General features: G+C 51.8%; 1 protein-coding gene across 4 annotated transcripts; it reads right to left on the minus strand.

Annotated features, from left to right (window-relative positions):
- Positions 1-605: 605 nt before the first annotated feature.
- MASP1 (MBL associated serine protease 1) lies at positions 606-23313 on the minus strand. 4 transcript variants are annotated; one of them, XM_009089133.4, is made up of 11 exons: positions 22935-23312; positions 20716-20941; positions 13941-14118; positions 13560-13691; positions 12888-13084; positions 12445-12592; positions 11830-11948; positions 10898-10976; positions 6689-6826; positions 5620-5694; positions 606-3168 (listed from the first exon to the last, which is right to left on the minus strand). In XM_009089133.4, exons 1-11 carry the CDS (start codon positions 23246-23248, stop codon positions 2273-2275), a joined length of 2502 nt encoding a protein of 833 aa, XP_009087381.3. In that variant the 5' UTR covers positions 23249-23312; the 3' UTR covers positions 606-2272. The 4 variants fall into 4 exon arrangements, with proteins under 4 accessions (XP_009087381.3, XP_018768486.2, XP_018768487.2 ...); XM_018912941.3 differs by lacking the exon at positions 6689-6826 and having other exon boundaries at positions 22935-23313; XM_018912942.3 differs by lacking the exons at positions 606-3168; positions 5620-5694; positions 6689-6826 and adding an exon at positions 8358-8515 and having other exon boundaries at positions 22935-23310.
- Between the last annotated feature and the right edge of the window lie 1966 nt (positions 23314-25279).

Here is a 25279-nt window from a genome sequence, read left to right on the forward strand (position 1 = left end):
TTTTTCAGTTCTGTGCCATAGGAAAATAGGGATCAATAGCCCAACTCCCAGCCCTGGATACAGGCACATGGGAGGAAACAGCCCCTATTGTTTTAAGCTCTCTCCAGAGTGGAGATTCTCACAGTCTCTGATGCAGAGATGTCCAGCAGAGTTTTGTCCCTGCCTCAGTTCACATCTGAGCTCACTGCAGGTCCTCTGCTGCGAGGACATGCTCCTTCACTCCAACAACTAGAGGGAATGGGCTGATTTTCCACAGCTTTTAAAGCAGAAGTCACATACCTCATGTCAATTGAACTCAGACTTAATTGCTATTCTCAGCAAACAGGTTGCTGCCCTCTGCTCCTGCCACTTTTCCCATCTTCAGTGATGTGCTAAGGCTATAAATAATTGAAGAAAGGATCTTCTCTGTCGCCCTTTTTTTGTGTTTTGTATTCAGGGGCTGCTCAGGGTCTGTCTCAGCCCTAGAAGCTGCACAGGCCAAGGCAGAGCAGCCGTCAGAGTGAGGGATGGTGTGAAGATTCTCCTGGGAGTGCAGGCGTGCGTGGCAGATATCAGCAACCAGCCTTAACCATGTTCCTCTTGGAATAAAAGCCACACGGCACAAGCTCAGTACATACAAAAGTTTTATTTTGTTCTCAGGAGGAAGACTAAGAGAACCATCTTTACCTGACATCAGGTATTTTACAGAATGTAATATATATAAAAAAAGAAATACATATATATTAAAAAATACTTTGCAGTTACATGACATAGCCAAGACTACAGTTCATAGTGTATCTGCAAGTTCAACCTTCCTTAGGCCTTTTCCTCCTCTATAAGTTCTACAAATGGATTTTTGGGTAGCAAAATGTCAGAGTGGCTCATCCACTGTTGGTTGCTTCCTCTCATGGAAAAACCAAAGGAGGAGGAGGAGGAGAAGGAGAGGCCTGAATGAGGCTACAGGCACGCAGAGAGCACAGCAGGCAGTTTTTGCATGTGGCTTACAGCTATGCTGGCAAAGGAAGGAGAAGGTCCTCCTGAAGGAAGGACACCTCACCTGACCTTGTTCCTTGTTGGGACTTGTCTGCATGGGCCATGGAGGGGAGCTGGGGAGATATGAATACTTCTGGTGTGTTAGGTGGGTTTGAGTCAGTCTAGAAGGACTTGGACACCTGCAATAGCCCACAAGAACCATGAACAAACACTGAACACCACCGGTAAACTGTAAATCAGCTAAATGAGTGGCCTCAAAAGCAGTGAAAAGGGACTAGGTTCTTGCAGGAATGAATAAACTGTCATGCAGGACTAACCAGGCCCCTGAGAAAGAGATGAAAGCCAAGAAAGAGTGTTTTATATGAAATGATTCTGCTGAAAATAAGTATTGCTTAAATACAGCTGATGTGAAGCTGTCTTGTAATGGAAAACTTTCTTTGGGAGGTCTGCTGTGGCTGGAAACCACAGAGCTAATATCAGGGTGGGACTGGAGAGGGCTTCAGGTTTTAGAAGATTGGAGAAATTTTTGTGGCTGGAGGTCAGGATGATGCTGAGTTCAAGCCCTGCTCTATGTCCTCGTGTTCTCTGTGGGTCACTCATCCCACATGGTGGGATACAGGTATTCCTTTTGGGCTGGGGCTGTCTTGGCAGTCGTGGCTGAAGGTTAGGGCTAAATGTGGCTGCATCCTCACATCTTTGGGGCCAGGTGGCTATCACCTGAGATGCTACTAAGAAGAGATGTTTATTTGCCTATAAAAATAATGGTAAACTCCCAGGACTTCCTCTCTACTCCTTGCACAGAAAAGGGCTTCACCAGCGTGGGGAACCTGTGAGGTCCAGGCATGCCCACATGTGTTTCCTGCACTGTCCATAGGCTCTGAAGCTCTGTAGTTGCGTCTTCTGACAGAAAGATCTGGCCAGAGAGTCCTGGGGGTGGGGACAATTCCCTGTACACAGCACAAAGCTTTGGTGTCAGGGAAACGCTGCCTCAATCGCTGTGCCTTTTTCCTGGCTTGGAGGGAAGTTCCCTGGAGTGTGGGTGAGGTTTGCAGATGGGCAGCACATGCAGAGGACACCAGCTGAGATCTTGTCCTTCGCCCCCTCCTTCCAGCTCCCTAGCAAGCATTTCCTAGGAATGCGAGCGAAGGGATGCGGGACCAAACGAAACAAATGACCTGGCAAGGGCTTGGCATGCGTGGAGTATCGTGGCTATTGCTTGCGAAAGATCCGAGTCTGGAGCACATTAAACAATAACAACAAGAAGAAAGGGAGCCGCGGTGGCAGCAGGCTGCTTAGTCACTCATCTCTCCAGCTCTGGGTCCAGAAATGTCCATCTCTCTGAGGAGCCAGTTTTCTGCTCCACCCAGTCCACGTAGTTGGAGACCTTGGTGTACACACCGTACACCTGCTTGCTGCCGCACTCCTCCGGGCCACCCCACGAGACCAGCCCTTGGGCCACCCACCTCCGTGTTCCTGGGTCCTGGATGACGAAGGCTCCCCCGCTGTCTCCCAAACAAGTGTCCTTCCCCCCCTCGTAGTAGCCAGCACAGAACATGTTCTCGGTCACGCTGTAGTTGCCTGAGCGTGACTCGTAGCTGGTCTTGCACTCGGCGTGCAGCACCACGGGCAGTTTGACGTACTGCAGGATGTCAGACAGGGTCCTCATGCCTGAGCTGATGATCTCATCCACGGTGATGTTGGGGTTGGAGATCCCCCAGCCAGCCACCAGCCCCAGCGTGTTGGGGTGAGGCCCCTCCAGCTCGTGCTCAAACTGGGGCAGGCAGACAGGCATGACGTACTTCCCCATGGTCACCTTCTCCTTCAGCTTGACCAGCGCGATATCGTGGTTGTAGTTCTGGATGTCAAACTCCTCGTGGAGGATGATCCTCTCCACTGTCCTGTTGACAGCTTCCATCTTGTTCCTCACATCGTGAAGGGCCAGATAGACGGTGACGTGCTCCTTGGAGACGGGGATGACGGTCTTGTCCCGCCGCTGGGACCGCAGCACGTGGGCGGCCGTCAGCACCCAGGACTCTGAGAGCAGGGCCCCGCTGCCGAACCATTTGTCGTTGGGCACCCGGGACATGTCCTCCACCACAATCAGGGCCTGCCAGGGGAAGAAGCCGGGCTCTGCGTTCCGCCCGCCGATGATGCGCTTGATGATGCCAGGCAGAGGACGAGCCGGCCGGCCACACACTGGGGACAGAAGGGACAGCACGGTTACTTCCAGCTTATTTATCTAGGGAACAAATGAAAAGGGCCGTGTGGCTGGTTACCTTCAAACCAAACACTCTCTTTTATCCTTTTTGGTTTTGTTTTTCTTTCCATTTTCAGTTTCTGAAGGGATTTGGCTAGATCCACACCACTTCAGAAGCAGAAAGGCCAAATGAGTAATCTTACAGCCTCACTGTGACCTGTGAGCTCACCCAGCCCTTCCCAGACCTTTCAGGCACTTGCCTGGCTCCTGCTCAGTGTGCCAAGAGACCCAGGGGAATGATGGTGGGAGGACTGGAGCTTGACATCAACCCAGTCTCACCCCTCACTCTGAGACCTGTCACGAGGTCTGTGTTCTCACAACCATGGCATTTGCCCTCGTGGAGCTGCTGAGGCTGGAGAAGGCTCAGCCATGGGATGTTGCCTAGCACCATGGGCTTTACTCCTCTGTCTCATCAGCCACAATTCTGGCAGCCAGAACCTCTCTGCCCAGCTCTTCAACAGACCCAGAATTAATGCCTGAAGAGCCCTGACATGGTGCCTGCTTTGCTCCCAGAAGCATGGAGTTAGGAAGATGAGGGAATCAGGATGCTGAAGGTGGCTCTGAGAGGTTGGACAGGGTGGAGAGGGACAATCCTGTCCCTAGGGAATTTAAGCCTTGGGATATGGCTGTTGGTGGTGGGGCTGATTATTGCCTGTGGCAGCACTGTGGAACAGGACTCAGGTGGCTTGGGAATGGTGATATCACTGGGAGGTTATGGGAGCCTATTTGGGCTTGTCCTACATCTGAGAGTCCCAAATCACAGGAACTCAGGTGCTGGTCTCATCCCTCTCAGTCTGCAAAAAAACCCCAGATCCTCCATGGAAAGTGCTGGGACTCTGCCTCAATGCCACCTGTGCTGTGGGGAGGGGAGGATGCAAAGCCTCACAAACAGAGGCTCTGACCCCTCAGGGTGGTGGGGTCAAGATGAGAATCAGTCTTGGAACCAGGGCAGGAACACTGGAAGCTGCTACTGTGGATTTGTTGAGACTATGGTCTGTCTCTTGGAAAAATGTAACTCTAGCAGGGAGGGATCATGGTGAATGTGTCTCTGCATGTGCTCCACACCCCTGTCTTTCCCAGTGCTGAAAGGAATAAAAAACATGCTCAGGAAAAGAATTCCTGTGTCCCAGCCCAGCTGCTCTGCTGCACCGAAGCCGATGGCTGTCCCAGGGAGATGCTTTTAGAGGAAGTGCATCCAGCCAAATATTTATTCGATTAAATTACATATTAAAAATGCTGACCAGGCTGCAAATGCTCCCACTAATGGCAGAGGCAGGCATGGAGCAGAGGTTCCTGGAAAAGAGGTTCCTGTTGATGGGGAGGTGCATGAGACACGGGAAGATCTGAAGAGCAGCTGGCCAGCTGCTGCCGGCAGATGCCGATCTCAGGAGAGCGTCACCCTCTCTCTGGGATTTTCCATTTTCCTGAAGTCTCTCTGACTCCTGTCACTAATCACAAGGCCTGGAAATGGCCCATGAAAGCAGCTATGGCCCCAAAGCTGTCCCCGTATGCTCCCAGCTCAAATTAGTTCAGGCTGAAACATCAAGCAGAGATGCAGAGAGCAGCTGCCACAACAAGAGCAGCCACAGCCGTGGTCTTGGAGTTTTGTGGGATGCAGAGAATCTTAGGAGTCCTTCCTCTAGCCTTGCAGTGTCTCATGGCTGGAGAGCAGATACCCTCCATGGGGTTGGGCCAGTGTCTGAACCCAGGGTGGTTGCAGCTGCAGCTGCTGCATGGCAGCCAGATCCCTGCACCTCTCTGGAGAGCCATCCCTGCACATCCCACTACAGTCCACACTCAAACTGCCTTCAGGCCCCTGAAGTACCAGCCAGTCTGGCCCCATGCTTGACCATGGCCAGAAACTCCCAGAGACTTTTGTTTAATCCCAAGTAGGTGCCTGGCCTGGAAACTTGCTGGCTGCAAACATTTCTGCCACTGCTCAAAGACTTGGGACTTTTCCTTCCCTGTAAAGCAGTTTGTTTTTTTCTGGAAGGCTTGAAGAGGTGATAATTGCTACTGGATGTGTACACACTGCCAGCAGGAGCTGACAGCCAGGTAATGCTCTGCTCTTGGCTAAAACAATCTCCAGGGATGCTGGCAGCTGAACATGGCCAGTGGGCTGCTGGTTTCCTTGTGTGCCGGAGTGGGGAGCTTGGGGAGCCCTGAGAGCTGGGATGGCTGTGACCCTGGTGCCACCACTGCACCCTGACCCTCTGGGCCTGCTGGGATAGCAGGAAGCCTGTGTCCCCACCACCCTCCTGGCCATGCATTGTGGCACTTGGGTATGTATAGCTGGCACTGTCACCAGGAGCAGGGTTCCTGCACAGCAGCATCCCCTCCCTGTGTCCCTGCTCTGCGCCCCTGGCTGTGAAGCCACCCCAGCACAGTACCTGGTCTGCAGGATGGCAGCTTGGTCCCCAGCTCCTCACTCCTCCACTGCCCCAGTGCATCGCACGTGTAGGTGGCTGCAAGAGAGCAAAGTGTTAGCTGGGCTCTGGTCCTGGCATGAGGGATTGTCCTTTCCAGTGAGGAGACCTTGCCCACCTGTCAGGGCCCCTTGAGCCCTTTTTCAGAGCAGGAAGTGACCTCCCTTTTAATGCCCTCTGTGCTCCATTCCCGGGGGGCCATGGTAGCCCTGCCCCAATGCAGGGACATGGGACATGTCTCCATCCTCAGTTTCATTGTCTGTGGCTGTCTGGAGGGCTGTGCTATAGCCACAGCCTCTGCTGGCAGCTGCCTCCATACAAAACTACTGCCAATGCCCATTCTGATAATTCATATGTGATGCTGGGACCATATGCAGGGAGATAAAAGCAGGAAGACAAGAATGTGAGGAATTCTTTTGGCCTTGGTTGCTGAGGGAGGAGAAGGGAGAAGGGCTGGGCTATGTATACACCCTTTCTACTGTCCAGAACTGGGTCTGGAGGGTACAGAGAACTGTGGTGCTTGATAAGCCACTTTGTGGTTTTTCTGTGGTTGTGGACCAAGGGGGATGGCAGGAAAAACTCAGCCTGATATGATCCCACCACTATCTGTTCAGCTTGTTCTGTGCTGAACATTTGGGCTCTGGGATGAGGAGCCTTGCAGAGCCCTTCCAGAGGCTGCTGGACCTGGTGCTCTCTCCAGCAGCAGCTCCTTTCACAGAGACACAGAAAATTTTGTAGTCTGCAGGGAGCAGATGGCAGGGTGAGAAGGCAGAATGCAAAACAAACACCCACACTGCTCTGCTGAGGCTGTGAAACACTCAGGCAAAGCAGCCAGCAGGGCCAGCTCCATCCTACCTCGTTGTGGAGCAGGATTTGTCCAGTCTGATAGTCACAGGGTTTGGTATGTGCAGGGTACATCCACAACCTGCTGTTTGCAGAACACCCTGGAGCTGCCATCCCAAGCTCCCCCACTTGCATCCCATGTGCCCACCCTGGCTGTGCCGTGGGGACGTGGCCTGGCCCCACTGCTCACCGGTGCTGTTGGGGGCCATGTGGTAGTAGGGGTGCTGGCAGTGGTACTGGATGGCTGCCTGGTAGGTGGTCAGGTTGTTCCTGGTGGAGAAGGTGACAAAGCCATGCTCCAGCTCCGGCGGCGCTTTGCAGTCAGCAACTGAAAGCCAACACAGAAGGAGGGGTTGGACCCTGTGCTGCAGCTTGGAGTGTTCAGCCAGCCAGCAGGCAGGTAGTGCTGGGCTCTGGCATGGGATGGTGGCCTTGTGAGGCAGACCAAGGGCCTGTATGGTGCTGTGTCCCTTTTCTCTATGGCACTGCAGGGGGCTCTGTCCTGGCAAGGCAGCCTGGCTCTGTGCAACCCTTCCATGGCCACCCTGCACAGACAGAGCACACGAGTGGCACCAGGAACACAAGCAGCATGTCCCACCCACAGGCTGTGTGACCAACACCACTCACACTGGTGGAGACCTCAGGCCTGGGAGCCCCTCCATGGCGGATCAAGATCTCTCTGCTGCACCAGTGGGAGGGGAAGAAGCCTGTCCTGGCAGGTGAGGTCTGTTGTGAGATGGTACCAGAGTGTGTCTTTGCATTGAAGAAGTGTGCAGGGAGAGGAGTGATTCACCAGCTGTGCATCAGGGGTGCTCCTCTATGCACAAGGCTTTGCTGAGAGCACAGCCCTGTCCTTCCTGCCCTGGTCTTGCTCACCAAACAGTGCTGATGAGCATTTACAGATCAGGTGGAACAGCCCTGGGTCCTGGCTGTCCTATGACAGAAGAAGATGAAGGACATGGAGAGCGTGGCTTGGCTGGTCTGCAGGCAGGTGTGAGGCCAGTACATGTGGGTGAGACCAAACCTGCTACCTGTTCCATCCTCCAAGACATCAGCAGGGATGGCTCTGCTTTACCAGTCCCTAGTGTTGACTCAGGATGTGATGGAGGGAGAAAAATTTTGGGGTGGCATTGCCCTTCCCTATGGCCTGTCCATGGTCCCCTTTCTCCCCTTGATCCCCCAGAGTGCACTGCCCAGCCTCTCCCTGCACCTTGTCCCCCATATTAGGTTAGTGCCAAGACTCCAGGGAGGACCCCAGGCTGTGGGAGGGTTCATCTGCCAAATCCAGGAGTCACCTCCTTGCAGCTGAGCCTCCCTACCATGTGGGCAGTTCACAGCACATTCAGGTGATGCTGTGCAGCCTTCCCTACCCCATCCTGGGTGACCTGCCCCAGTGGAAGGCAGGAACCAGAGTCTGATCCTGCTAGGAAATGCAGTGCTGTGCAGCTGGGCTCTGCTATGTTTAGGATGAAGGGTTGAGTAGGGAAACAGTGACTTTGCAGAAAGCAGGTCCTGAGGATCAGGGATGGTGTGAGGTCTGTTGGTTCCCATGTGCTCCAGGATGTGAAGGGAACGAGGAGAGCAGTCCTAGGGATCCAGGCTAACAAAGAGAGAATTCACTAGACACAGTAGCTGGAACCAGGGATATGTACCGCTGCTCAGGATTGCCTAATTCCTTGGGTGAAAAAAGCCTGATTTATGGCAAAATCCTGCAGCTCACCATTCAGCAGGGTCCCCTCCACTTTCTGTAGAGACAGCAAGTGATGGGATGAGTGTGTAGGTGCAGGCAGGCTGGGTGGAGACCCTGGGTACCTGTTTCCTTGCAGGAAAGAGGGAATGAATGTCAGGGGACCATCCTGACCATCTCTGCTCTGGTATTGTTTATTGCTGCAGGGCAGCATTCACTGGCCTGCACAGCCCATCTCATCCCTGTGTGTCCCTCAGACCTGGGCAGGCCTGATCCCTGGAGAATGGGCTCTTGCAGAGAGGTGTTGCTGCACCAGGGTCCCAGGTCCTGCTGAAAGGGTGAGGGGAGGTCATTCCTTCTGTGAGCCTTTCTAGAAATTTTCCTCAGGAAAGGGGCCATTTAGCATCTCTGTCTTCGTAGGACCAGAAGTGAACAAACATCCCCAACACACACCTCCTCCTCCTCCTCCTCTTCCTTCTCTCCCAGCCTCTGGTCCACATCCCAGCTTCCTCCTAGTGGAGCCTCCAATGCCCAGGGAACACAACATGTGTGCCCATGGTTCCTGGGGATGTGAATGGGGCCAGATACCAGGCTCTGACCTCCTTAAGCTTCAGTCAGCCTGAGGCCAGGCTGTCCTCACCTCTGCCAGGCCAGCTGTGGGGAGTGAGGAACATCCATCCCCCTGTCTTGGTGCCAGGGCTTGGTGCCTGCAGGACAGCGCTGGTGATGCCAACCCATCCTCCAGGCCTCCTTGTCTAGAGGGTCTGAAAGGCACCAGGACTTTTGGAGAGAGGAGGGGAAGGAGTGTTTCTTATTTGCAATGCTGGACCAGTGAGGAAGGGCAGTGGGAGACTGAATCCAACCCACCAACCCACCAACCGGGTGGCCATGCCACAGTCCTTGCACGGCTGCCTTGGAGAGGGAGCCAGGGTGGCCCAGAAGTCTGAGTGGAGAGGGAGGGATGCAGAAATGCTGGGAGCCAGCAGCAGCAGCCCATGGTGCCCAGGCAGCGGCGCTGGGGCCAGGTGGGGCCCCTTCCCCTGGGGCAGCGTGTCAGTGGGAAAGGGAGGCTCACGCCCGTTTCCTTCACCCTTCTCAAGACGGAGTTAAGAAAGCACCAGGTGTTGGGGTTAAGAGTGCCATGCCGGTTAGACAAGCCACAGAGATGGATTTGGCAGCCAGGCCAGCGGAAAGGGAACCTGCCCTGGGTACTGGACAGATCAGAGGGACATCGAGGCAGGCTGCCCTTCGGGCGGCACGGCCAGCACCAGCCTCACGCGGCCACTTGCTCCGAGCCGGCTCTTCCCTCTGTCTGGTTGTCGGCTCTATCTGCAGCTGCACCGAAAGCAGAAGGGAAGGAGGAGAGCAGAGAGAGAAAGCCCAATTAGTAGATGAGCAGAGAGACACATGCAGGAAACCCAGCCCCCAAAACACCAGAAATCGTTAATGAGCTCCCAGTGAGCTGTGCCAGGGTGCTGTGGATGCCAGCGGAGCCACGGCCCTGCTGGGGACCCCCTCACTCTGCTCAGCCAGGGCAACCTGGGGGTGGTGGCTGGGAGAAGCTGTCACAGGTTTCTGTTTAGCCTCTCCAGGCTATGGAGCTGGATTTAATCCACTTTGCTGAGAAGTTTTCTATTTTCTGCATTGTTTGTGCCCTGCCTTGCACCACAGACATCCCAGGGAGGTGGGAGTCTTTGCAGTCTGGAGGTCTAAACTGCCCATTTAGGGGCTTCTTGGCTTTCCAAAGAGGTCTTAGAAATTTAGTGCCATGAATTGTATTACACAAGAAGGGATTAGTTCCAGTCCAGCTGGAACAATGCAGGTATTAATTTCCATTTTCTCAAAAAATTAATAATTTTTGTGTTAAAAAAATTTACCTAGATTTTGTTCTAAGTTTTAGACAATGCAAAATTTTCTCTGATCACTCTTCAAGCTGGATAAAATCAATGGGAATTTGTGGTAGTGAGAGTGTAGGAGTGAGGAGTTCCTCAGTAGGGCAGAGGCATCACTGACCCTGCAGCTTTTAAGGAGCCCTTTCAGTTATTAATCTATTTAGCAAGTCTGAAAGCCTCCCAGTTTCCATTTGGCCTGAGAAAACATGAATTAGAACTCCAGAAATACTCTTTCTTCCAAGGTAAGATACACAATTATTAAAAGCGTCTGCCCAGAGGAGATGATTCAAATTATCACCTGTCCTTTCAAATGGCATTTCTTTTCTTCTCTCCACTTCTCCCATTTTAAGATTTGTAGATATTTGGACATATTTCTCTCCCCTCTCACTTACCTGAGCAGTGCTCAGTTTAGGCTAGTACCTGGGACCTCTCTATTGCCCTGCATTTTAATAGCCTCCATTTGGAAGGAAATTTGGACCAGGAACTAGATTATCCCACATTGTCCCAGGCTTACCTGACAGAGCCAGCTCTCAAGAGCCAGACTTGCTCTTTCTTTGACAGGGAGACAGCAAAGTGGCTCACAAATCAAGTTATATGAGTAATCTAAATGAAAGCACCAATCTCCTGCTTGTGGCATTTGGCCTGAGCCCCGTTATGTTATCCAAGAACAAGCCAAAAGAGCTTTGCAGGGTTACGTAGCCTCTCTGGCTGGGTTTGTGTCTCTGAGTAAGGAACTCCACTCTGGCAGGGCAGCTCCCATTAGCATGAAATGATTTTAGCAGGAAAAGGACACTGGCAGGGTAGGGAAGGGTGTCCTTACTTTTGCAGATAGGGATCTTGTTACTCCATGTGCCATCCTTCAGACACTCGATCTGGAAGGAGTCACTTTCCACGTTATCCTGTGCAGAAGGTACCAACAAAAAAAACCCAAAACCAACCTATCAATGTTCAAGGCAAAGAAATAAATCTCTCAATAAAAAGGCAATTTCTTGGTCATTTAGTCAGGTTATAGCTAGCATCTCCTGGAAGAGGACTTTTTAAGCTAAAAATTGCAATAAAATTGTAATGAAAAACTTGAGGAGTTTTCTTACTGCCAGCAACTCAGTGGCACGCTGAAAGCCAAAGAACTGGAGTCACTTATTCCTGTTGTAAATGATGGGATGGGTAAGGAGGCAGCTCTGCATGAAGGATGGGACTGGGAGGAGATCAGAGAAATACCCAAGTCCATGTTGGAAGTCAAAGGGGGCTACTGGCTTGGAGGGAAGACAGCCACCCCATGAGTCAGCCATGCTCTCTGTGGTTCTCAGCTGTTTCCCAGAGAGAGCCTGCCAAAGTCCTGCCTCCCTTGACTCACTAATGCTGTCCCCAAGTCCCCAAGGACCTCCCAGTCAGTGGAGGCTGGCCTCTGCAGGGCTGCTGAGACAGTGCCCACTGAGGTGGGGGGCAGGCAGAGCCTTGGCAGCTGCCTCCGAGTTTTTGCTGACTTTCTCTGGCAGGGGTGGCAGGCCTGACATTCTATGAGGTTGCTGGCTCTGGAGGGATGCTGAGAGGGTGGCTCAGGGAAGTGCTATCTCCTCTTTTCCTCTGCATCTTTGGAAAGGAAAGGTGTTGGCTCTCAGAGGAGGTGTTTTCCTTGCCCCTGGGAAGGGGATGAGGATGATTGTGTTCACTCTCCCAGAGATGCAATGGCTTTGAGAGGAAGTATCCTCTTCTTCCTACCCACATTCCCAGCTCCATGTTGTCAATCCATACCTTCAGCACTTTGTATCCAGTGTTGCAGCTGATGACAACCTGGTCTTTGAAGGTGTACTTGGCTTGAGAAGGCTCAATTTTCCCATTGATTGGTGGTTGCACCAGTGGGCACGGGTTTCCTTTGAATAGAAAGCAAATGAGGCTGAACAGAGGAATAAACGGGGCAAATGTAAAGTCCCAGCTCTTCCACCCAGCCCATGTAGCAGAATTTGAGCACCTCTGCCCTGCTTTTACCCTTAGTCTACACTGGTATGGCTCAGCCAGGCTCTTTTAGAAGGCATGGAGGCTCCATGTCTTTCCTTCAGTCTGTAATTCTCTGTCTTGGAGCATTACAAATCTGGGAGCTAATAACAGTAGCTTGTGCAATTATCCTGCCCAAAATTGCTCTGCTCTGCTCTGCAATATGGTCTTGTTTCAGAGCCCAGTTCTTGTAGGGGAAAAAAAAAATAATCCTTTGGAGGGAGGGCTCCATGTTACTTGATGCCTCTCCTATTGTGATTTTTGGAACAGATCCTTCCTGGAGACAGGATCATGGACTACCAAATTCATGCTGTCCACCTTTATAAAGCCCTTCCCATTCCCAAGCCCCACAAAAAGGAAAGCAGCAGGAGTTACCAATTGCTGTGTATGACAACTTCCAGCCCCTGTTCTCTCCAGAGTTGTCACTGTGGAAGCGGATCTGCACGCTGTTGGTTTGGGTTTCAATGCGTCCTGGGGACTTTTCTCCACAGAAAGGTCCAAACTCCTTTTGGCCTGCTTTGATCTGCCGAGGCAAAGATGAGTGGGTGATTTGAGGGAGCTCTGATCCCTGAGGCCAAAGGATGGGGCTGGAGTAGGGCTTAAGCACCATGTGTTGAGGGGATGTGAACAGAAAGAGGGTCAGTGTTGGCTGGAAGGGACACAAACAGATGTGGTAAAAGACATGGGGTCAACAGAGCACAAGGCTCCTGGTGATTCTGTCATCCCTGTTTAGACTGGGGTGATTCTGATCCCATCACCAGAGCACTGGGCACACAAAAGGTGAATATGAGAGGAGGAGAGTGCAGAGCCCAGCTCACCTTGATGTGGTCATATGGACAGGTCACCTCAGGGTGGTCTTCCACATCAAAGCTGTCCTCAAAATTCAGGGTGATGAAGAACCCCTCCTCCAGCTCGATCCGGTACAGGCAGTCTGAGCTCTTGGGGTAGGGGCTGGGGAAGTCGGCGCTGGTGATCACCCCGCTCCTCTGGGTGTAGAGGTTGTCACTGCACTCCACTGAAACACAGCCGTGGCTCCATCAGGGCCCTGACAGTCATGTCCCAGCCCTGACCATTCTCAGGAATCCTCCCAGTGGGGTGGGGTATGTTGGATGGATCCATGGATTCCGAATATGGGTACATGGATCCCAAATATATGTCCATGCAAGGAGAATCTCACACAGCCAACTTCCAAATATGCCCATGGCACAGAAGCCCTGGGCTGAGAGCTAGTCCCAGCTAATCTACATGATGCAGATTCAGAGCAGGGACTAAAGCTTTTCATTTTTCTGACCTGAGGAGATCTATAGAGCTTAGCTGAGGAGCACAGCCCCTAGGAGAAGGAGTCCCAGACTACTGGTTTGTAGGGAAAAAAGCACCTCATCCCTCCTGGCAGCAAAAAAAGGGCTGTTTTGCCTGTGCTTGGAAGGTGTTATGCCTACTCAGGGACCCTCTGTGTGCCCATGCCTGTGTGTGGGCTGTGCCTGTGGTACCTTTGCAGGTCCTGTTGTCGGAGTGGAGGATGTAGCCAAACCTGCAGGAGCAGTAGTACCCGCCAATGTAGTTGTGGCAGTAGTGGTCACAAGCCAGCTCCTCATCACTCTTCTCCTGGCACTCATCCACATCTAGAATGGAGTTAACAAGGAAGGGAGGTCACCCTGAAGCTCTCCACATGTCACTCTTTGTGGGGGCATTTGTCACAACACTGAGAATCTGTTATCCCATGCGGTGGGTCACATGAGCACCCAAGGGTGGCCCAAGGGTTGCACACAAGTTCTCTAACCCAGTAACCCAAGGCTGACCTGAGACGTGGTCCCTGCAAATCTGGTTCCCTACCCTAGCAAGCTGGCCCTGCAGGCTCCAATGCAGCTTACCCACAGCGGTGTAATGGGCATCGAAGCCAGTGAAGCGTTCCTCGTTGGAGAAGTCAGACCTGAAGGTGAGGCCCATGTAGGGCCCTGGGGACAGGATCACTTGCTGTCCTGGAGCCTGCTCTGTGTCCGTTGTCTCTCTGCCACAGAAGGTTGCCAGCTCCTGGTCCTCAGTTTCAATCTGTTGGCAGAAAGGAGAGGTGAGCCTGGAGAGCCTGCTGTGTGTTTCCTGGGGAGGTCAGGCTGGGATTGGAATCCTCCTCTCTATCCAGGTGCTCACACCTCTGCCTGTGCTTGCCCAGGCTGTCCCCAGCCAGGACTCACCCGTGTCTCCATGGGGCACAGGGACTCAGGTCTGCCTGTTCTGTCTGGAGGGGCCTCTGAGGCAGATGCCAAGAGCAGGTGGCATCCAGGGTATAGGGAGGAGCTGGGGGTTTAAAGGGAGGATGCAGGGTGAGAGCCCATTTGGGAGATGGGATGAGATCATGGGGTGCCAGTGCAGAAGAAGGGATGTGAAAATCAGCCCTGGGCTGTGTCATTCCCACTCAGAGCTGGTGGCACCTAAGCTGCTTCCCCTCACCTCTTCCCATGGTTCAAACAGTGATCCATCTGTGTGAGGAGTCCCTGCCTATTGGTTTTACATCAGCTCAAAGCAGCAGCTGTAATTTCTGTCCCTTGGGCTGCCTTGGACAAGCTTGGTCCTGTCCCTCACACCCAAGCTCTCTGTCTGGCCCAGAGCTGTGGTTCCAGGCACTGCTGGGACTCTGACTGTGCACCCAGAGAGCTGAGGAAGGGGTGCCCTGTTGTCATATCAGCACATTCAGTAGTCTCTATGTGCATCCCTTTAAAACAGAGCCTTATCTGTGCTTTAAAGCACTGTAATCCCTGCAGAAAACCCTTCAGTTTTCCCTGGAAACCCTCTCCTTTCCTTTTTCCTTGCTGTTTTCTCCAGCACTGATTCACCTCCTTCTCCTACACATCCCCTCCCCAACCCCTGTCTCAACTACGACCTCTCCCAGGCAGTTCCCAGCACCCTGCCTGCTTTCCCCCAGGGATTTGAATATGAATAAGCCTCGGCAGAGGAATGTGATGAGCACCACCAGGCAGCCACCACTGCTCGAGCCAAGCCACTGCTATTGAGGCTGTGATGAAGTCTACAGCCCCCCAGCACATGCCTGGGGAAAACAGTCATCTGCTGGGGGCCCATGGGGTCCTGGAGGTGTTGGAATGCTGTCCCTGGCTTGCCTGGCCTCAGCAAGATGAGATCCTTCTCTGTCTCCATCCCTGTCACCAAGAGACCCTCAGGATGTGCCTGCTGGGGAGGGTCTGGGGCTGAAAGGGAAATTTCCCAGAGCTGAACAAACAGGCGGAAACTCGTTCACACCAGGGAAAGCCAACATGGAAATGGCAACTCAGCATGCCTTGACATTGCCTCCAGATATTTTCCATCCTCTCATACAAGCTGGAGCTGGCCAGAAAAGAGAGACACTTTCCGATGATAAATTTTGGGAATTTCGAGAAAAAACACGCTCCCTGCTTTGGGGACAAAAACCCAATTGAATTTTATTTTTTTTTTTTTTTTTTTGTGTAACAGCATTCTGGGGCAAAAAAAGAAAACAAGTAATTTGGGCTCCATCTGGTTTCAATCCCTTTGAAATATACTGTGGTGCTTTAGAATTGCTTTTAAATCTGAAAGATTGTTTTGAAATGAAATAGTGTTTCAGACTGAAAAACAGGAGTGCCATCACCAGAAGTGAAGGAAAAAGGCATTTCAGCCCTGATGCACAGACTTGGCAGTGTCAGCACGTGGAACACAGCCTCTTCCACAGAAAATGCTTTTTCTTAAGGAAATCTGTAGGAAGGAGGAATTTCCAGCCAGCTGCTCTCTGTGGGGCTGGTGGCTGTCACCTCTGCCAGGACTCAAGAGCCACTGTGTGAGCTCCTGTTCCTTGCCTTCTGCCCCAGGGAGTGCAGGACCTGCAGCGCAGCATTCCCAAAGTGCTGGAAAATCTTCCCAGTGCCCTGTGCCTCTGCTCGAGGATGCTGCAGCCATGGGGCCAGCCCCAACACTGCCCCCAGCATCCCTGGATACAGCCCTGGAGCAGCAGGATGGGCCCCGGGAGAGCTGTGCTCTCCTCACTGGAGGTATCCAGCCCCTTATCTGAGACGGGTCCCATGCCCCGAGCCACAGGGAGCAGAGGCAGCCCTTCAGCAGTAAACTAAACAGAGAGGTCATCATCCCTGGTTAATATTTGCTGCTTCTGCTGGGGACTGTATACTTTTTTGTAGATCATTTACATCCAGCGAGCAGGCTGGTAATTAAATCCTGGTTGTTTGTTTGGAGTTTCTCCCTCTCGGGTCATGATGTCGACGTTTTCACTAGAGAAGATGTGTCCCTGAGGGAAATATCAATTGCCACAGAGAAATTCCCTATAAAAATACGCTGAAAGAATCTTCCTTTGAAAAATAAAATATAGCAACACCCTTGTGCCTTAAATTTACCCGTGCCAATGCCTCCTGCTGTCTTCCCTGTTTTTTCTTGTATCCTCAGTCCCTCATTAGGACTTCTGCCCTTCTGGATGGAAGCAGATTGCAGTCCCTCTCTGGCTGTGGCTCTATCCCTCTGCATTTTGGCTGGTGCTGTGGCTAATGAGTGTCCCAAGCTGTGGGGCCCCTCTGTATTCCCCCCTTGGGTGAAGGAGCTGGGATGCCCTGGGTGGCAGGAAAAAATGCTGTCCCAGGGCATGGGGTGTTTGGGATGCCTGGGAGCACTGATGCTCTGGAGGTGCCTCCTGCAGCCAGGGGGTTAATGAAATGCCAGAAACCCCGAGGAGGATTTGGCCTGGCAGTTTGGTGTCTGCTGCCCGAGAGGAGCAGCAGTCGGCAATACGGAAACACAGCCGCCACCCACCCCCCTCTGCAGCCCTCCAGGAATGCACTAATTGGACTGATGAAGGCCAAACATACCACTTGTAATATATATAAATGGCTCATTAGGCAGAGAAATCGCAGGGCTGGGCTGAAGACACTGGGAACATGACATGGGGAGGAGATGCTCAGAGCCAGGGCAGGGCACAAAGCGGCCCCTGCCGAGCGGCCCCGCAGAGTGTGGCAAGAAGGCAACACCCAGAGCAACGGGGCTTTTTTTCCACAATGCTGCTGCTACTGACTGCTGGGAATGAAGCAGGGACAGCCTCTGCAAAAGCCTCCATCTAAGTCTCCAGGAGATCTTCTCCCCAAGATACATCTAGGGTCCTTTCATATGCTGCAAACGTGAAATTGCTCTGAATTTCCACGGGAACATAGGTGGCAGCTCTGCTATGGGTGGTGAAGGAGGATAGCTGGTTTCCTGTGCTGTGGATTTGGCTTGGCTCCAGAGACTGTCCCCTCCTGCATGGCAGCTGGACCCTTGTGCCCTATTTCTGGGCAAGGTTTGTTCCCTGGAGGGGCTGGGGGTAAAAAGAGACCCAGGCAGGATGCTGGGGTCCTGCAAGAGCTGATGTCTTGCTCCCATGCCTGGTCTCCCTCCTCCCCCTGCACTGTTCCCAGTGGCACAGGGGAATGGCCAGTGCCACCGGACACCTCTGCAGAGAGCTATCAGGATATGAAAGACAAGCAGCAAAGCCCTGGGCTCTCCCTACTCCCAGCTGCCTCCTGGGGTTCACAGTGCTCCTTTAGGGACCCCACACTCCCAGGAAATTAATGACCCCCTGGCTGGGGCTGGCTGTCAGGACCAAAAGAAGATGCTCTCCTCCTGAACCCCAGTTCATGCCAAACCTTGATTTGTGCTTTTTCTCCCTTGTTTGAATAGAGGAAGGTGTACATGGGCCCTGTGCACCCTTCTTACAGCCCCAGGCTGGACATGCACTGCCCTGAATGAAAAACCAAGCCTGTTCCCTGGTCCTGCATGTGCCCCACCAGTGCCCCATCAATCATTGATGGGGTGATCCCCATCTTCATTCCAATCAAGGAGCTGGCTGCCAAGCTCTTGGGGGCTGATTTCATTCCAGGGCTTGACTGAGCAACATGTGAAACCCCACTGACAGCTCCCCAGGCACAGATCTCCATAATAATCTTGGGGATTTACTCATGACAGCCCCTTAGAATCCAGGATGCCCATCTCCCTGTCACTGTGCTCCTCAGTGACACTGTTCAAGTCATTTATCCTGATATCATAGTCAGAGCTGTGGCTTTTTGGGTGCCCTGGGCCAGTGCTGCAGGCTTGCAAACCATGGTGAAACCCTCTCCAAATGAGGAACCCCCAAACTGGCTCCTTGTGGATGATTATGAGCTGGGCAGAGCCTGCTGAGCAGCACAGCAAAGGGAAGGAGCAGGAAGAGGGTGGGTGGCTGCTCCATCCCTGTCCACATGCACCTGGCAGGAGGCTGACAGCAGCCACCCAAAACATGAGGAGAGGCTGTATCCAGTGTGCTGAGACCTGGAGTTTGGCTCTCCAGCAAACTGGAGTTTTCTACCTGCAAGGGGGGGCTTCTCCAGGTGGGTATTTTGGGGATGGCTGTTCCTCCATTCCTCCTAGCTCACTTCCTTACTGAAGGAGGAACTCCCCTTCTCTGCCATGCCCATTTGCACAAACAAGCCTCCCATGCTGTGAGCATTTCTTTAGGAGCCACGTTCATTTTTTACATATATACACACTGGCACGCGTGCATGTGCATATATATATGAATAAACAGCTATTGTTTTAATTAGCCATTGTTTCAGAGCTCTGGAAACTGTTCCCTTCTGCAGACCACCCCGAAGGCAGAGGTCTGTGTGGGTTTACAGCTCAGATCACCCTGAGCTTGCCCCTTGGGATGAGCTTCTACACTGCTTAAGAGCTTGGGTGTGTGGGCAGCCAAGGAGTGAGGGAAGCAAAGCCCAGGGCACAGGGGCTTTTCACCTGACCTGAATTGAGTCCCCACCTGCTCAGCCTCTTTTTAACCTCCTTCTTACAGCAGTCAAGATGATGAAGACCCTGAACAAACAAGAAGGTGTTTCTTCACACACAAAGAGACACATAATCATATATTTAACCTGTCCAAGTCTCTGGCATGTGGTGCTGCAGAGATTACAGTTACTCATGAGCTCAGAAACAAATGGTACAAGTTCATAGATGGGGAATCCATTGAGCACCATGGCACAGAGCTCAGCCTGTGTTTCTGAGCTTCCTCACTGCCACCACCAGAATATAACAGAGAAGCACCTGTACATGGTAGGTCTATAGCCATGCACTGTGGCCTCTGTCAAAGAGGGGGGTGATTGATGCTGGTTTTACAGCTTCCATTGGTAGAGGCAGAGCTGGACACACAAACCCAAGGAGGGAAACAGCCACAGACTCATTCACTGCTCCCCTTAATTTTTTCTAAGCCAGTGCTTTAGTAGCATCAAGACTGCATCCTTACCCAGCAGAGTAACCTCTGGACCTCCTGGAATCCATCCATTTTCATCACTTTCCAAATGTAATTCTGTGGTGGAGGCTCCACAAGCTGAATAACAGCCCCGAGCAAATTTATACAGCTGAGATCTAAATCCCTGTGAAAAATACCTCCTTCTTATGGAAATCCAGCAGCAGGGAGAGCTGTGGTGCCAAGTTGGCACCATGGCCAAATAACAGGGAGCTTTATGAAAAAGGAAAAAAGAGCAGGGGGTGAAGGGCAGGAGGAGGGGTAAAGCTTGCAATGGGGAAAGTTTCCAAGAAATCTGTTCCTTGAGCTTACTGGGGTTTTAAAGCAACATATCTCTATATATGTCCCTGGGCCCTTTTGCTTGGAGAAGATCCAGGAGAAGCAGAAAGAGCTAATCAAACCTCAATGAGAGCTGTTAGTAGCAGGGTGAGTGCCAGCACAAAGGGGAAATTAAAGCAGGGAGCAACAGATCCTAGAGGAAAAAAACACAAAAATGTTTGCTTTGTTTTCTTAGGGCAAGAATAAAACAATAATTTCAATTATCTGGCAACTAGTACCAGGGCCAAGTTCTGTGGTTCCAGACCTGGGAGCAAGCTCCACCTGCCTCTGTGTGAAGGAGCAGGGTGGAGCTTGTCCTGGGTGATGATGTAAGGTGTGTTCAGCCAGGCAACCTAGAAAGCACCCAAGAGCCACCCTTGTCCTGGATGTGAAGGAAAGCCCTGCTTGGAGAAACCTGTGGTGTACAGACAAGCTTGCTCTGGGGCACTGCAGTGTGTGGCCACCACAGTTTTGGGTGGGTTACCACCCAGCAGAGAAGCAGACTGAAATATTTGGAGGTTTTGGCCATGATAGCTCCCTGGAAACCTCCATAGCAGCCTCAAGCTCAGGTCTAACCTTTCCCTTTTGTTTCCCTTGGGGCTGGGCAGGGTGTCCCAAGAGCCTGCAAGGCATGGCCAAGGATCCAGGCTGGCTGCAAGAGGCACCCACAGCCACGGCCTGACAAAGTGTGCCCAGCTCAGGGGTTCTCCTTGCTGGCACCAGAGTGGCACAAACTGGTGTTTAGCCACAGGTGTTTTATCAGCCCAGAGGTGTGAAAATCCCATTGGGTGCAGTAAGAATTAGGTGCCCAAATACTTTCAGAAATTTCTTCGTCTCTGGGTAAGCTCTGACTCTGGTGTCCCACTCACTGTTGGTCCAGTGGATGCTGCCATCTTACCTGTGTTCTCCCTGTGGTCAACTGGACTGACAACTCCTGAGCCCAATAAAATGGGGAAAACTGTCTTGTTCCCAGCTTTTCCAGCACTACCCTTTCTCAGCTGGCCAAGCAGCTCTGCTGTCTATCCCCCCATCTGCCCTGAGATGTCACAGCTCACCTTGACATAGTCGTATTCACAGAGGTAGGATGACTCCAGGTCAAAATGCATGAAGTAGAGCTTGATTTTAAATCCATCAGGCACAGAGATGTTCCACGTCATTTCCGAGTCGCTGGGATAGGAGTCGGGGAAGTTGGGAGACTGGATCTCCCCAAACATGTCTGTCAGCTCCACGGCATCTGCCACACAGAGCAGCAAGGCACAGAAGGGCCAGGCCAGGGGGTACCTGGAACACACATGTGAGGGGATGAAATGAAACTCTGGCAGACAATGGCTGTGGAAGGCTCATCTCTTCCCAAGTGGATCGTGCAAGAGGAGGTGCAGCACCATGAGCAACCCCTGGGAGGTGCAGGTGGGATCTGCATGTGGCTTTCAGGAGTGGAAAGCCCCTTTGAAAGGTGGGTGCCACAGGTGCTGCAAGTGATGCAAAGGCACCTCCACAGCTCCCAGCCAGCCTGAAGTGCCATCAGGAGCTCAGTGTTTCCCATGCTGGAGCAGCAGCCACTGGCAACACATCCGTTAACTAATGGAGCTCTGGTGGGCAAATCTTCATTTAATGGAAGAATAAACATAAGCATGCTTAATAAAATAATGATGCTTTCTAAATCGATTTAGTGAAAGCATCTTGGCAATAACTGCTAAGTATCATTATTATTATTATTATCACTATTACTGCTGAGCCTCATCCTGCCAAATTGGGATCATTAACTCTCAGTAAATAGCACACATCTTTGCAGCTGGGCAAAATGGAACCAGGCCTCAGCTTTGCAACCCTGAATGTTTCTCTTCTCTTCTCTTCTCTTCTCTTCTCTTCTCTTCTCTGTCTCTTCTCTTCTCTTCTCTTCTCTTCTCTTCTCTTCTCTTCTCTCTCTTCTCTTCTCTTCTCTTCTCTTCTCTTCTCTTCTCTTCTCTTCTCTTCTCTTCTCTTCTCTTCTCTTCTCTTCTCTTCTCTTCTCCTTTTCTCTTCTCTCTTCTCTTCTCTCATTCTCTTCTCTCTCTTCTTCTCTTCCTTTTTTCTCAGAGGCTGAGATTAATAAAGATGTTTCATCATCAAACCCATCTTTAAAAAAATCTCTGTCTGAAGAGTTTGTCCCAACTTGTTACCAACTTATTTATCCCAGAGGAGGGCAGAGAGAACAGGTAAATCTCTGGTGGTCCAGCTGACTTCACACCAGCCTCGAGCTTCATTTGACATGAAAGGGAGCATGAGCTGAGTATTCCTCTGCACAAGGAGAGAACAACATCCATGCTGGAGGTGTGAACACAAAAGCCTGGGCTATTGCATAGGATCCAGAAAGACTCTTTACCCATAGTGGAGCATACAAATGAAAACAAACATGCAGGAAATAAGGGCCATTAGACATTAAAATTTCTAAAATAGGCACTAAGGCCTGGCAAAGGCTTGTAGGTGTGTATAACAGACATTGGAACTACTCACATGTACACCTGGTTTCAAAATCAGGGCTTGATTTAGGTATGCTGGTAGGGAAATTGAAGATGCATTAGTGGATTATTTTTAACCTGTCTGTGTTCTTTCAAAACCAGGGCAGTAAATTTCTGGGGTTCATTTGTGTAGTGCCATCACTTTTCTCAGCTCTTCTTTACAAAGAAAAGTAAATGGGAGCTGAGAAATTTGGATTGATTTTTCTTTCAAGCCGAGTGAGGTTGAACATGCCCTTTTCTGACAGCTGTTCTGAAACCACAAAAATGTGTGAAGGGAAAAACTGTTACTCCTCTGGTCAGAGTACATGCACGGGGCTGGATGCTGAGCTGGTGTAATGGTCATCACCTCCTCCATTTCAACAGGCTGTTTTCTTGTGCAGCTCTGCTTTCTCCGAAGCAGGGGAGGCAAAACAGCATCAAACTTCCTCCTCACGACAGGAAAGTCTTAACCTCATGTGAAAGTGATAAATGACCGTGGTGTGCACAGAAACCCGAAGCCCGCGCAGCAGGTCCCACCTCGCTGTAGCTCTTGCCCTCGGCCGTGGCAGAGCGGCGCCCATGCCGGGATGTCCCTCTGGCTTTGCCGGGCTGCCGGCGTGCAAGCCGGGCTGCGGCACGAAGCCGGGCCGTGAGCATTGCCTTGTCGGCTCAGGGACAGGGGAGCTGGAGCCGCGCTGACCCCCGAGAATCCCTCGGCAGCAGGACACCCCCCTGCCCGGCCGTGCCGGAGACCGCGGGGTGCGGGGGCCGGGGCTCAGCCCGTGCCGGGTACTCACCTCATTTTGCTGCTGGCAGAGTTTCCCGGCGGGTTTGGTGCGGACGATCGAGGGCTCGCTGGCGGGGGACGGCTTTGCCTCTTTCCCAGCGCTCCGCTGTCCGCCTTATCTCTGTCCGGAGATTTGCGAGCGTGTGTGCGCCTATGTGTGTGTGCGTCTGGAGCTGTCTGGCATTTTCCATGCAGGTCACGCCTTCCCGTGCCTGCAGCCGTTCCCCACATCCAGGCAGGCAGGCAGACCTGCCCGCATCCGAGCCCTCCTCCCCGCCCGCCTCTCCCTCCTCTCCGCCGCGGGGCTGCCCTGCGCTCCAGCATTCAGCGGAGTTTTTGTCTTCCCTAATCTCCAGAGTTTTGTGTATGTGTGTGTGCCCATGCACATTGTGTTTTCTCTCTCTCTTTTTTTTCCTCCCCCCTCACAGCCTGCTTTGCCAGATGGCTAAAATTTGCCTCTCAATAGGGTCTGAAGCTCCAGCAAAAACAGAAGGCAAGAATGTGTGAAAAAAAAAAAAAAAAACTGTGCCGGGATAAATAGCTTTAGTGGTGGTGCTGCCGCTGGTATCGGCTCTCGGGAATTGCTTTCAGCATCTCTGCTTAGTGCCGAGCAGCGTTTGGGATGGGGATCTGGCTTCCAAGAAACTTTGGAGCTGTGACAGTCTGAATAAAATCAAGCCCTAATTTGCATCCTCCTGTAGAACCGAGGAATTGCCAGATTCAGTATTTTGTCCCAGGGCAAAAGAGCTGCTTTAGAAGTGGACTCTGCTCAGGAGTGAAAACTTTAAACATTAAAGTTTCAGTGTTTTTAGCCTGACTCTCTCCTGTTCAGGAAACAGGTAAAAACATGAACGCTCCCCGCTAAGCCACGGGAGAGTGATTTCCCCTCCCTGTGCCAGGCACAAACCAACCCAAACTCCCCTGTCTGCATAGCTAAGTGGGAAGAAGATCTATCTGGGCTGCAAATAAGGGAATGGCACGTAGGACGTCAAAGGATGCAAGCGACTCCCTCATTCAGAAATCTCCTTGGACGCATGAGGAGCAAAACTTTATTAGCTGTTTACCAACTTCAGCTTGAGCTGGTTAATGTAAACCCCGCAGATATCCACTGGCAGGCACCGATACACATGCGGCATGTTGAAAGGCACACAAAAACAAGAGCCGGGAAGAGGCAGGGAAACAGGGATGTGTTGGCACCACTCCGCGAGCAGCAGCTCCCGGCCCTCCCGGGCTCGCAGCTCGCTGATGTCAGGCTGTGGCGCTGCCGTTAAAGGGGCGATGGTGCCTCCAGCCTCTGCACAGGCTTTGCCCCTCCAGCAATCCTAGAGAAGCTGGAAGGGAAGGGGATAGAGCAAAAAAAAGTAAAATTTTCTTTTTCCATTTCTCGTCTTTGTATTGTGTGGGGTTATGGTTCCTTGGTTTCCCGTGAAGAAGCTGCTTCTCTCGTTCCTGTGAGTCTCTGCACTGAGAAAGAAATGGTACCTAAGAGACACAGTGAAAGAAAATAGAAAAATATGGGTGGAAAAGCACAAAAATAAAAACCAGGAGAAAGGCCTTGAGTACAGGGAAGATCTCAGTCTGCCATAATTTCTAGCTCTATTTGGAAAGTTTTAACAGCTTATCACTAAACAGACATGAGCTCTCACTCATGCTAACACACCCAGGCAAGCTGATCAAACTAATTAATATGTAAGCAATGTGTCAAATGCAAGGATTTATTTTTGCAGGCAAGTGTGGTCCTGTCTGAGCCCTGAATACACTGTGATCTATTTTTTCCCTGCTTCTTCTGCAGGGTGGGTCCTTTATGCATTAATTTTTCCATCACGGCACCCTTCTATAGCTTTTTGGAATAGCTTCTCTAATTCAGGGGAAGCATTAATTCTGAAGTCAGATTTTCTTTGCCTGCTGATACTTCTTTCAAGACCACCTCTGGTCAAAGTCAGTGTTTACACTTCAAGGATGGACTGGGAAATGTAAAGTGGTAACAGAAGCTCTGCAGGTTTTTGGACCATGTTGGTGGATGCACCATGGGCTTAGAGCATCCATGCTGACTCTGTAGGCTCTGGAAGACAGGAAAGGATGTCCAAGGGGAAGCACACTGCAGATCCCATCAGCACCCTCTGAGCTGGTTTCTCTGCTAGGCTGCTGAATCCTAGGGGTTTTCCTTGACCCAGTGCTTGTCCCTGTCCCCCAACCCCCTTGGTGTGCAGAATCACATCTCCCTGAAAGCTTGTGCTGACCAGCTCAGGACTCAGATTTTTCCAAGCCAAATCTTACCTGAGAGATTGTGGGCTCCTAAAGAAAGTTGAGGGGCAGTGGCTGCATGGTCACCACTTCAATTCTGCTGTACCCAAA

Source organism: Serinus canaria, chromosome 9 (assembly GCF_022539315.1).
Source record: "Serinus canaria isolate serCan28SL12 chromosome 9, serCan2020, whole genome shotgun sequence".
Taxonomy (NCBI): Eukaryota; Metazoa; Chordata; class Aves; order Passeriformes; family Fringillidae; genus Serinus; species Serinus canaria.